Consider the following 14,103-nt stretch of genomic DNA (forward strand, 5'->3'; position numbering starts at 1 on the left):
TTCGACTCTCCTCTAAATTATACAATACTCTCGCTACGAATATTTAACCTTTCAGACTTGTTTTGTATACACTTATAGGATACAGTTTACAGCCACACGTAACAGGTGTGTGAACTTGTCTGAAATTGATTAACCAATCGATGACGTAGGACCAAACATTTCTGGCGAGAATTTGAGTACCACGTTTGTAGTACAACATTTGCATTTTAAGTTAAAAGTAACTAAAAGACACTCCTCTCTCTTTCCCCTATTCCTGGACCTGTCCTCCTCCCTATATTAACTCTTTACAATTGTTAGCAACTCAGTGGCAATGTTAAGCTAATAGCGTTTTCGATTGGCAAAACTCGTACTGCACGAGTGTTGCACGAGAAACTGAAGAAATCCATGTGAAAATTGCTCTCAATGGAACATAAATATTCGTAAATGTTTGTTGTCATTTGTCTATAACCTCATTTTAGATTTAGGTAATCGACAAATTCTAAAAAATGACTGAAACGATTTCAGTATTATTTATGATAAACGATGAGGAAGATAAATTTGAAATTCCTTGTAAAGGACCAATTTTTGGCGTTCAGTTTAATGACTAGGATGTGGCATGTGCAACTTTTTGTAAAATAAAAGTTATGGCTATTTCACCATCTTCGCTGTCGCAAGATGACGAGAAAAAACTCTCCAATGCAAGAAACAAATTCAAATTGCCGCACGTTTGTTTTAAAAAAGCAGCTCCACGAGCTCTCGGACCTCGTGCGTCGAAATTTACACCGAGCGCGTAATTGTTGCATCACATTTGCCAGTGGAACACAGAAAATTGCCCTAAAATTACCAATAGAACGTAAAAATTGCACTCGTGCAGCACGAGTTTTGCCAATCGAAAACGCTATAAATGTCAACGTTTCGCCCATTTTCGTAAGTGGATTCAATAAAATATGTATATGTTACCGGCAAACTGCGAAAACCGGCATTTTGCGAAATGACCAATGCAGCAGGCAAAGTGAGAAATGGAACTCGACTTCGCACTTCGCTGCCTCTCTTTAGGGATTTCGCGAAATGCCTAAACATTCAGGCAAAGTGAGAATTCTCGGTTATTTTCCACAGATTGCGCGTACAGCTGTGCCAAACGTAAAACCGTCGCGTTAGTACCATCATTGAATTTATAACTATAAATTCAATGGTACCATCCCCCATTTGATGTATTCTCCACAGTAAATCCAAATCGTGACTCAACAGAAACACCATAGAAGAAATGCAGTCTAAACGTGAGCGCAATATTTAGAGAGTACTTAAATTAAATCACAATCGTCGCGTCGTTTACCATCCAATGGCAACGCTGTATGCGCAATCTGTGGGAAATGACGAAGCCTTCACACTTTGTCTGCATGTTTAGGCATTTCGCGAAATCCCTAAAGAGAGGCAGTCAAAGTGCGAACTGCAGCTCCGTTTCTTACTTTGCCTGTTGCATTCGTCATTTCGCGAAATGCCAAAATGCCGGATTTCGCAGTTTGCCGGTAACATATATAAATCTCTTAGCAATGAGCAAACGGGACCAAAACGCACTACCTTAGTAAACTGCAATGATGAAACATTGAAAAGAGAAGGCTCTGCAATAGACTGCTCACAGGCGCTTTATGTCGCCTCCCAGTTTGCATAATTATAAGGAATAAGTGATTCAAAATGTGTAATTATTATTGACTGACCCTGTCATATTTAAATTTTGTCTTTTGTCTCAGTTGGTCTAGAGCGGGTCGGACATTCACCAAATATGCGGTGTGTCGTCTCATCGTCTGTGTAACATCCTCTACAGGATGACGATCCTACCAAAACCATGCGGAGCACGTGTTTGTTTAGTTTGTAGTGCCCAGAAGGTATTGCCACGAGTAACCTCAGGTTCTTTCTTGTTGCCCCAGAAGGTATTGCCACGAGTAACCTCAGGTTCTTTCTTGTTGCCCTGTGCAAAAACGCACCAGGTTACGAGATGGTCCTTTGAAGGCTGCTCTCGCATGGCAACAATCTAACATCATGTACTACCTAGCCCTGCACTGGTTGTTCACAGTTGCAGCTGTAAGTGGAAGAGCCGGATCTGGACTATAAAGCACCTGTTTTGAGGCCAGTCGGGCTAATTAATCGGCTTTCTCATTACCTTCAATTCCAGCATGCCCTTTGCGAGCTCACTGGTGTTGCTGCTTGATACTTGTTCTAGTGCATGGTGACATTCGGAAATCGACCTATAGGTAATTTCACAGCCAAGTGTCTGCAGAGCAGCCCTGCTGTCACTGGAAATTTTGATAGTTTTGTTCTTTATGTTATGCATAAGAACTTTCCTGGCACTGAACGTTGGTCCTACCAACTCTGATTGGAATACAGTAGGAAGTTGGTTGGGTGATACGGAAATTCAGTTCTTTAGATTCATCCGTGATGATGAATATGTCTGGTTGGGATGCCACATCCTCATTAAGAAAGATGTGGTAGTTTTTCCCAAACATGAATTCAGGAGTGAGGGCCAACTGCACCGTCAAAATTAAGTATCCCTTAAAGTTAAGCATAACTTAAATACCATAGCAACGATTGTCTTAATAATCGTTGCCAGAGATTTTAAGTTCGACTTAACTTTAAGCAAGGCTTAATTTTGTTGGTGCAACTGGGGCTGAGTGAGTCCGATCGCCCTTCTAGGATGCAATTGCTGTTCTTGCATTACCTACGCTTGATTTACTCGTTTTATATAAATTCCCCTATTTCATGTATGTTTTGGGTAGTTCTAAGTACAACTGTAAGTTCTGTGGTTATCCACTTTGATTTCTTTCTCTTTATAATTGTTTGACTTGCAGCAAATTTTATGGCTCTGAAGAAGTAACAATTTGTTAAGAAATATTAGCTATGAATAAATGTAGTGCTGAATTCAGATCACGCGTAGCGCAAACCTGAGGGGCTAGCGTGGTTTATACACGCCCGACGGGTCCCTAACGGAAATGGATAAATACGTGGCGCTCCACCGAGAGCTGACAGCAGTTTGTCCCTTGGTCAGCGTAGCATCATGTTTCAGTCAGAGATGCAACCATCAGCTGTGCAGAGGAGAACCTCTGTAGAGGTTACCGCAATAAGCATATATGCATATACATTGACAGTCAGGTGGCGCTGAGGGTCCTGTCAGCAAACACGTTTCGATCGGCTACGGCGCTTGATTGCAGGCGAACTGTAGATATAAATGTAGATAAATAAAGTAAGCTTGATCTGTGTGCCAGCGCCCTACGGAATAGTGCATAAAGAAAGGCCGCTGTCTCGCGAAGTCAGTAGTGGGGTCTTTGTCGGACCGGAGCCTACCCTAGGAATTGCTCCCCCTGTTGTCAGTACCAGGATTAAAGACGGTGCGACTAGTCAATTCCAGGCTCCGTGGTAACAAGCAACTGGTCACAGTCCAGGGCCCCTTGGTAAATTTTTTAAAACTGAATAGAAGCCTGATTACACAGATGACCGGTATTCTCACGGGGCACTGGATGGCCAACTACCACATGCACAACATTGGGCTGACGACCCCACGTTCTGTGGCGGGGCAGATGAAACTACTGTCACGGTGACACCTTGATCGGAGACAGGCTTCAGATCATTGGCAACAGTTATCTGAAACCGGGGAGGGTGATCTTAGCTAAACAGGGTCATATCCTTAATTGAGAGGAGCGGGCGTTGCAAAAGAAAGGGGATAGGCATAATGGGCCTGGTCGCGCTCCCCTTAAGACTAGAAATGGATAAAAGGAGGGAACGAGAAAGGGAGTAGACGAGAACACCTTCCGACCCAACGGGATTACGCACAATTAAGAACCGCTACAATCCTCAAGGTCACTTTACTACTATTTCTGCTCACATTAGCTCGTCAACTAATAACATTGATACCTACCTACAATTTAACTTGGATTGCTGCCCTAATTTAAATCTATGGAATTGTTTAAAACTCACTTCATATGCAACAACAAAGTGAATTGGTAATTTCCGGAAAAATGCCCAAATTGTCATACATTTAATGCTCGTCAAAAACGTATGAAATGCACAGTTTAGGAGATATAGAGCAAAATCTGAACCAAGTCCGAAAATTTCGTTGTTTTTGTGTGCTACGCTTTTTGCACAACTCAGAGGGTTGCAAACTTGAGTATACACTACCTTAGTGGGTCCAAACAACATAGGTACTAAAAAATCAGGGAATCTTTCATTCTATAGGTAGATATCCTTCTGTCAATCGCATACTTACAAAATATGACACAATCCCAAGATAGATACTTAAGAAATGGTGGTTATTTGGACATTATAAAGATTAGAAATGGTTTAACCCTACTTTTAGTATTGGTTCACGTTAGTTAATGATCAAATTTTAGAGGTGAGTTTCCTATAGTAACTTTAATTGTTTGTGACTACAGCTCGTTTCTAACCGGGTTCGGATTTATATTGATTACAGAGGATTTTTAAGGGAATTCGGCGATCTAAAACACTGCACAGTTTATGTAGGGGTATATGTGCAACCCAACCTTCAAATTGGAATTAACATATACAGATACGTTTGATTACGAACTCAAAAAGGCTACCTATCAAAGCCAGCCTTTCACTAAATAAAAGTGTCCAAAGAAACAGTTTAATCTGTTTTTGTTTGAGCATGGCTCAACGTCTCCTTTCTATGGTTTTTCTTAGATAGCATGAAGATGTTAGTACCCTGCTCATTTAGCAACAAAAACGTTTTCTAGAAATATTTACAGGCCGTATGATTATGCTTCTGACGGTAAATCTAGTTATCATATATACTATGCTAGTAATGGATATAAGAAGTCTGACAATTAAAATGTCCGGAAAAGCAATTAGTAATAACTAAAATAAGTAACGTCCTCTTACAGAAAGTAATTTTAAGTTGTTTGCGTTCGCTGTCTTTAGGTGTGGGTTAAGTGGAAAAACGGTTTACGGTACGGTTGTTGACATTTTACGTACCTAATGTATATGATATGTCCAAAAATTTGAAAGAGCAACGTAATGATATTCCGGAGAAGTAGGAGTATCATACTCATTTTCCTATTCAACTATAACCTAAGTAGTGTTAACGTTTTGCAAGGATAAAACACATGTATCGTATTTTCATAAAACTGAAACAGAGAAATGAGTTTATACGAACTGTAACAACCTAATAAAGTACACACGGTTTTAACAAGATTTAATCATAGATCGTCCATAACCTTTAAAAAAGAAACTGTTATCGGCAGTGTTCAATCCACAGTAATGTTATTTCAATCGGCTGACTTAATTAAGCGCTAGGCAAAAGCGAATAACCAAGCTACGGGACTCGATGGTGTTTCCTCTATCCGAAACACGACACTGCCCTAACACTTGGCCGATTCTGTTCAATACTTTACAGTTTGACCTGCACAGTAAAAAATATTGCGGTGTGATCGTACACACCAACGTTTAGTGATGATTTGGTGTGAAATTCTACAACAAATAGTGTTCAATTTTACACCATTTCCATATGAAAATAGGTGTAGTTAATTTTAACCAAATTGAAGTGTAGTTCAGCACTATTGAGATTAAACCACAACCATGCAAATCGCGCTTGCACCGCAAAGAGTTAAATTTCTCAAAACAGAGTGCAACAACACCATACATATAAGATTTCACTTACCATGGAGTGCATTCAACGACAAGCGTAAGCATTTATGGCAGGTTTGTTATTTTGTTGCCAGTCCAATTATTAATAGCGTGCCGTGAGAGTTAATCACTTACAGAATTTTTTACTCTTATGCTTATACCAATTAAAGAATTATCTTACCTATTGATTACTCTGCATATAGTGTGTGAATATGTTTGTTAAAATCGAGTTTAACAACAATTTGAAGTGGATTTCCGTTAACGTAGACGAGGCAACATATCAAACTTTTATTTTGCAAGGTAAGTGCATTCTGAATTATAAAAATTTTAGCACTACTGTTCTAGCATTGAACAAATTGTGGCAGATTCAACACAATGATTAATATCTATAGGTATTGATAGTAGGTTATTGTTTCATTTTTAGCTCGGATTTACTTTTTACACGTTTAAGCGTTACTTTTGTAAAATTGGGTATTTTCCAATGAAACTCATGAGTCAAGATAGGGATAGGTATGTAAGGGTGGATAGGGTCTAGGGAAGTTGAACATAAAGGTACAGTCGACTGGGTTACTACCTATACAGACCTTTATCTTAAAAGTAATTACAAAGGAGAATTCAGTTCCACCTGCACCTGTCCGCCCTCGCAAAGTTATCTTTAGCGCGCTTCGATTAGTGGTACCATTGAGTAACTAAATCCTTTACTCAATGGTGCTACGAAGTACGTAGTTATCTTAAAAAGTACTGGCACATCAAACTTACACATCTTCACTCCATTTTAGCTATGCAAAAGTTCAATATCAATGATGTGGATCCGAATGATGTGATACTGTGTGACACATCTGGATGCCAGATTGAAAACGATGATTTTGTCGATTTCTTAAAAGGAGTAGAAAAGGGTTTTATATTTCGCATTGTAAATACTCGAATAAATACTGGTGCTGATGCCAATCCCTCTGCTCCAAGTATTTCCAGTTCCAGCTCGACGATTTCAGAGTCGACTACAATAACTTTGAGTAGTGAAGATATAGTTACTATCAACGATTTGCAAGGATTTATTGTACCAACCTCGGTACCAAGTAGTTTTGATAAAGAGGTAACTGAAAAAATAGTGCTTCTAACGACTTTATTCATGCACAAATGTCCAAGATATCCTAATGCATAATTTGTTCAATAACTTCCCTTTTTTTTCCATTTGGTGCAATATTTTTTATTGGTAGTTACCTACCTACAATAGAAACCTTAAAAAGTGTAAATTATACCCAATAGTTGCGTAAAAAAATATTTCTTCTTGTTGATATCTAATGGTCAAGCTGCATGGAAATCTCCAAATACTATACAGGGTGGTGTTTTTAAGTGGACCATTAGAAGTATCTCAGGAACGGTTTGGAATTTCGATTGAACCCATTATCTTTTTTGAATAATTGATTAAAAGGAATCATTTAAAAATATTTTCAAGATGGCCGCTTTTCCAGTTGTACCCGAACGATACCGAACTTTCTTATTTCAAACGGCACTATCTTTTCTGATGGCATTTTCAAATTTCTTATAAAAAATCATGACTTTGTCAGTATGATGGTATGTCTAACTGGCATGGTTTTGAAGTTATTTGACATTTTTTCACTGTTTCAGAGGTTCAGTAAATTAGCCATATCACTGTTGTCTGACAACTTAGGAAATAGCTTTTATTATCACCAATCGCCAGCTAAAAGTTCAGGCTATCAAATGTTATTGGTCGGATTTTCAAGTGCGAATCGAAAATAATATGAATAAGAGTTCAAATAGACAATCGGTTTATCGTCAAAAACTCGATATTTTCAGTAGTAATAGCATAAGGGCATCTAATTTTTCCGAAAAAATCGAAAAAACACGCTGCTAAGTAATATTTTAACAAGAAGCATGCTGGTGGCAACAAAAATCCGAGTCGAAGACGAGGATTTTTGCAGCTGCACGAATGCATTTTGTTAACAAAATATTACTTTGCATTGTGTTTTTTCAATTTTTTACACAGCAAAAATTTGATGCCCGAATGGTATTTGACAAGACTATTTCATCAGTAATGTCAAAGGTAATGTAATTTTTGGTGACAACAGCTGTCAAGTTTTGCCGCGGGTAATCTCGAAAAAACTACTGACAGGTGCTGTCATTCGGTTTTTCCATCTAGAAACCATGTGCAATTCAAAATTGCGCGTTTGTGATTGGTCGAAAGTAAGACGAGAGAAATAGTCAAATGGAAACCATATCTTTATTATGCAGCAATGGAAAGACCATTAAAAAAACAGACAAAAAATGTATAGACGTCACCGATTCAGTTGTTTCATTTTGATTCGTGTACTGTTTTGTTGAATTTTCATAAAATGAGTAATTATGACGTCTTTATGACACTCAAATGTTCAACTGTTTTGAGTGATTTTATTGATGACATCTAGATTTATGAGGTGGATAGAATGAAGTTCTGATTTTGCTATTTGAAAATTTTTTATTTTTGACGAATAAATTGAAAACTGACCACTTTAGAAAAATTTTGCAAATACATTTTTTGTCCGCTTTTTTATGGTCTTTCCATTGATGCATAATAAAGTTTCCATTTGAAAATATCGAGTTTTTGACGATAAACCGATTGTCTACTTTGAACTCTTGTTCGCATTATTTTCGATTCGCATTTGAAAATCCGACCAATAACATTTGATAGCCTGAACTTTTAGCTGTCGATTGGTGATAAAAGCATTTTGCTAAGTTGTCAGACAACAGTGATATGGCTAATTTACGGAACCTCTGAAACACTGAAAAAATATCAAATAACTTCAAAACCATGCCAGTTAGACATACCATCATATTGACAAAGTCATTCTGATTTTTTATGAGGAATTATGAGATAGTGCCAATTGAAATAAGAAAGTTCCGGTATCGTTCGGGTACAACCCGAAAACCGGCCATCTTGAAAATATTTTAAAATGATTCCTTTTGATCGATTATTCAAAAAAGATAATGGGTCGAATCGAAATTCCAAACCGTTCCTGAGATACTTCTAATGGTCCACTTAAAAACACCACCCTGTAAATACTATTTTGCGAGCTATTTTGTTATTTAACATTATTCATTTCAGGCCTTGCAAAACTTATTAATTCGCGTAGGAGCTACACAGATTATCACAGAATATGAAACAAAGAAACTTTTAACAAGAGGAAACCGAAGATTGTTAGTGAACGTGATTGTGTTAGATATGATAGAAAAATACGGCCAACAACCTTTAAAATATATAAAGACTATGTATGCTAAAGCTATTATCGACCTCTTCCCGAATTTGAGAGATCCATGCAGCAAATATGGCTATGTCAGTTGAAATCTATGATTTTGCTTTTTGCATGCTATTGCTATCTAAATTACTTATTGTAAAAAATATAAATAACTTCCAATTTTCTTATAGGAAGCATTTTATAACCCCGACGAGCGATCTGGGTACATAGATTGGCGTTTGAGAACTGTCAGAAGATCTTCAAAAGAAAACAGGCCAGAAATACCACAGAAAAAACCAAAACTGAATGTTGAAGAGATAAACCTTGATAATTTCCAAGAGGACATTGACTATTTAAAACACACCCATCCTAAAGATCCGGACCTAATAGAGAAGTTCAAAGCGACATTTTTGGCTAGACGAAAACTTTGCAACGAGACTAACATCTTTCAAGAATTTCCTAGGTTTTTAGACACTCCTGGACTGGTTAGTATTATATATCAATATGTTTGATAAATGCCCACTGTACTAACACCCTTTGTATCTGAAATAATTCTCGATTAATTTTTTAGATATCTTTGGATTTTGGATTGCTGTATCCCAACAATGACTGCATTAATCTGGAGTTGCAAATTTTGAATATATCGGAAAAAGTTAAAAATATTTATTGCAATGAGATAAACTCCGACAATGAATACCTAAATCAATTTGACGTCACAACTAAAACTTTGTTTATGTTGATCAAGTTGTTGCCAGCTACATCCAAGGGACGCAAAAAGGCGGTGAACAGGGAATCACTGCCAGAAATTAGTAAAAGGCTTATTGTATTTAAAAAGGTAAAGAACTAAGCAACCCTTTTCTTTGTTACGCTTACATTATTAATTTTTAGAACAGTGAATCACTCGAGGAAATAATTACTGCCAAAAAAACTAATCAACCTTTTTTAATCGCTTCTGGATCTTCAGAGAAAGCGGTAGATTACTACACTATATCGGTAGATAATAAGGTACTTGCGGTGGAAAGCATTACTAATTCTGGGCAAGCTTTTGACCTCCTTTTTAAATCGTTTTTCGTTTTTAATTTAACTTATGACCCTACACTAGAAATTTTCTATAAATTCATTCAAGTGTTTTTTTACGGTATAGACGATATTAAAATCACGCCCAATATTAGAGAATTGCGATCAAAACTATTAGCGCAATAATAAATCTCGCCTTATAAGCAAATGCTAGTTTATTTGATTTTTGATTTACTTATTCCAGTACAATGCTGGTTTGTTTTAAATGTGCCAGTAATTTTGAATCTTTTCAATTATTGTCAAAGCATTTAAGAAAACAACACTGTCTCTATGAAAATTTAACAAATTTTGAACTGATTTGCACTAAGTGCAAATTAAAGTTCTATACCTACTGCGGTTATAAACGTCACACTCTTAATTGTGTTGTAAGTTCTGATAATTTGACAGAAGTTTTCGATACTGTAACCCAAGTTAATGATAATGTACAAGTTCCTCTTGTACTACCTGCCGGAGTTGAACAACTGCAAGATGATATACATACTGCTAAATGTGAAACTAATAGTAACGTTACTGAAATATTTGACAATACTGCATCGAACTTTGATTTTAAAGAATATTTGTTGGCATATACTACAAAGTTACACTCTTTGGGGATTCCAGAAACAACCATACAGATTATTTTTCAATCCACACAATTTTTAATTGAAAATGTTGTTGATAATATTATTGGAGAAACCAACGCTTATTCAAACAGTAACAACTCTTTACAATTATTAGATAATTTACAAAACCGAAGTGCAGCAATAAAGAAAGACATTGAATTGTTAAATACTTCTTACAAACGTAACAAATTAATTCATAAATCATTAGTCTTACCCAAACAAGTTACAATAGGCATACGTAGAGATCAAGTATTTGATAAATCTAGTCAGCAGTATATTGAGAAAAATGTAACCAGTACATTTTCTTATGTACCTATTCTATCAACGTTAACATCTCTTTTAACTTGTGAGCAATATTTTAATTTATTTGAACAACACTCTACTAATTTAACGAGTAACGACGTGTACATAAATGATATTAAAGACGGTGTTTACATTAAAAATCATAATTTTTTTAAAAACCCTTGTAATCTCAGAATAATACTATATTATGACGATTTCGAAACAACGAATCCTCTGGGCAGTAAAACTGGAGCTCATAAAATTGGGGCTTTTTACTTCAGCATAACCAACATACCAAGTTATTTAAATTCTCAGCTATCTCACATACATCTTCTTGCATTGTGTTATTCATCAGACATTAAGCAGTTTGGAATAAATGCTATTTTAGAACCTATTGTCAACGATATTAAAGTTTTAGAAACTCAAGGTATTTTTATCGAACCTCAGAATAAAACAATTTTTGGCTCGGTTGTTGCTTTATCACACGATAATCTAGGTGGTAATGTATTATTGGGAATGGTTGAGAGCTTTTCAGCCAACAATTTTTGCCGAATTTGTACTGCTGATAAAAAGACTTGCCAATCATTAACACGAGAAGATGTTTCTTTACTACGGAACATGAATAATTATGAGCTTCATTGTAATCAAGCTAAAGATGAAAAGCAAGTACTTGGCGTTAAATGTCGTAGTGGGTTATGTGACTTAAAATATTTTAATATTTTTGATTCTGCTTCAGTGGATCCAATGCACGATATCCTAGAAGGCATTGCTCCTTACGAAATTAAAATATTCTTAAAGCTATTGGTTGATAAAAAACTAGCAACTATACGTGATATTAATTCGAGGTTACAAGCATTTCCCTTTGGTAAAACAGATAGGAATAATAAACCAAGTCCAATAATATTAGATAAACCAGGGCATTTAATTGGACAACGAGCTGCCCAAACGTGGTGCTTAATCAGATTTATTCCAATAATATTAGAAGATCTATTAGATGACGATTTAAAAGCAAAATTTTATTTAATTTCTTCCATAATATCAATAACACAAATTGCTCTTTCACCACGCATAACTAAACTAGAACTAGAAAAGCTAGAACGCCTTATTGAAAATCATCTTAAATTCTTTGATAATAACTTTGATGAACGCAGACTACCCAAACATCATATGCTTCTTCATTACTGTCGGATTATGAAATCATTAGGTCCATTAGTTAATCTATGGACTATGAGATTTGAGGCGAAACATGGATATTTCAAAAATTTGGTACCCAAACTAAAAAATTTTACGGCTATTTGCAATACGTTGTCACATAAGCATCAAATAAATATGAGCCATCAGTGGAATAATAAAATTATGGAACCCCATATGGAGTACGGGCCTATGATAAACATTCTTGTTCAAAGCACAATTTATAAATCGTTGTTTCCTAACCAAAAAAATATTGGTGTACTAAAGTGGTTGTCTTTTGGTGGCTTTTTTTTATAAATCAGGCTATTTCATATGTAGGGGAATGAAGGCCGCCCTCCCTGAGTTTTCCCTTATTGTTGATCTTATTCTATCAGATGGAACTCCATATTTAGTGGCGAAACCGTGGAAAACACGACAATATGATGAAGTAAAATGTGTTTACATTATCGAAAATTTAGAATCTGAATGTTTTCTTTTAAAAATAGAAAATTTAACTTATAAAGAACCCTTTGAAAAGTATTTATTACGTTCTAAATTAACAACTTGGTGTATTGTTCCAAAGTATAAATTTTGTTAAATTTTCATATTATACGTAATACGGGTATGATATACTTATAACTATGTTACCTTCATTTACAATAATATTTTTTATACTTCTTGACTTAGCATTAAGTGTATTTTGTCTTGAAATTCAAAATAATGTATAAGTTATTAATATTAGGTATAGAATTTAGAATTAGGTACCTACAGAAGTAGATATATCTTTTTTGATAAGCTCTTTTTGAAGTTGAAATAAGTTAGGTATAGCTGTTGTACCTACTCATTATGAAATAATGTATAGGCTCTGCACCTAGTATGTAGTACAACTTACCTCTAGGTTTAACCCTTATGTCCACGGTGGGGTACCCGGGTAATTTTTTTAACTATTCATTTAAAATTTCTGATTTTGGTGGCGAATTTATGGCTGATGCTTCAGATATGCCCAGAACATAGTTAATGCAAGTTATTTATTTGAAACTATAATTTGTTTTTACATAAAAATACAACAAAAAAATATTTACTTACAAATAACTTAATGTCAATTCTGGGGTTACCCAGGTAACTACAACGGAATATCATCGGTGATTGGGAAAAAAACTCGTATAAAGTATGTTCTTGTTAGAGATAATTTGAAATATGCAAATTTAGTGTGTTGTAAACAAAACTGAATGTTACTACTCACAGAACTGACACTTTGTAACAGTGATACAGTGTTCATCACACACTGGGCGATTGCAACTTCCGCAACATTTTCTTGTCTTCCTTTTTCTTTTGTTTGCTTGCTGTAAACAATCGAAGCAATTTCCAAGAATGGGAAGACAAATGGCCGACAACGACTAACGCTTAAGTGCTAAACATATGCATAATAGAAAGCCGTGTTTGCGCTAAAACGAATTGGTACCCGGGTAACCCCACTATAGACAACGGTAAATATTTTTTGTCATAGACACAAGGGTTAAGATACTTAGAACTGCTGTGTAACGTTTCTTTTGAATAGATGTTCTTAAACATTTCTTAGTACCTATATATTTGAATTTTCCATTCTTCGGTCTGCAGAGTTAAATTGACACCAAACGGTGAAAACCCATTATCAATCATTTACACCTTCCATGTGAATTAATCATTTATACAAGTTGAAAAGACACAGTAACGCGGTGATATTAAATCTGTTTTGGAGTAAAAATTGACTTCCAATATTGGTTAATAATCACCAAAATCAGATAATGACCTCACCACTTACGATTGAAAGTGACAACACATTGTGTAATTGCTACACCATCATAATGTCAAGTTACTCTACGGCTTAATTAAAGTCACTAACTTACATGGTCAAGTGACACTGAAATGGAGTTATATATTATCCTGGATTTTATCCGATTGGTGTGAAGTTCTCAATAGATCAGAGTAGATTTTAACACAACAATAAAGTGGAAAAATGACTCTGTAATGTGTTACAAAGTCAACACCGTGCACATGGTGTAAAGCTAACACCAAAGTACATGTATGGATATGGACACGGAGTAAGAGTAGTTTGGTGTAGTATGGTGTGACTATATTTTATACTGTGT

General features: G+C 35.7%; 1 protein-coding gene across 2 annotated transcripts; it reads left to right on the plus strand.

Annotated features, from left to right (window-relative positions):
• Positions 1 to 5,470: 5,470 nt before the first annotated feature.
• LOC116160585 lies at positions 5,471 to 12,242 on the plus strand. Of its 2 annotated transcripts, XM_031473814.1 has the most exons (6): positions 5,471 to 5,910; positions 6,390 to 6,703; positions 8,714 to 8,941; positions 9,035 to 9,328; positions 9,415 to 9,678; positions 9,732 to 12,242. In XM_031473814.1, exons 1-6 carry the CDS (start codon positions 5,823 to 5,825, stop codon positions 10,044 to 10,046), a joined length of 1,503 nt encoding a protein of 500 aa, XP_031329674.1. In that variant the 5' UTR covers positions 5,471 to 5,822; the 3' UTR covers positions 10,047 to 12,242. The 2 variants fall into 2 exon arrangements, with proteins under 2 accessions (XP_031329674.1, XP_031329675.1); XM_031473815.1 differs by lacking the exon at positions 8,714 to 8,941 and having other exon boundaries at positions 9,732 to 12,241.
• Positions 12,243 to 14,103: the final 1,861 nt, after the last annotated feature.

Source organism: Photinus pyralis, unplaced genomic scaffold, assembly GCF_008802855.1.
Source record: "Photinus pyralis isolate 1611_PpyrPB1 unplaced genomic scaffold, Ppyr1.3 Ppyr1.4_LG1, whole genome shotgun sequence".
Classification (NCBI taxonomy): Eukaryota; Metazoa; Arthropoda; class Insecta; order Coleoptera; family Lampyridae; genus Photinus; species Photinus pyralis.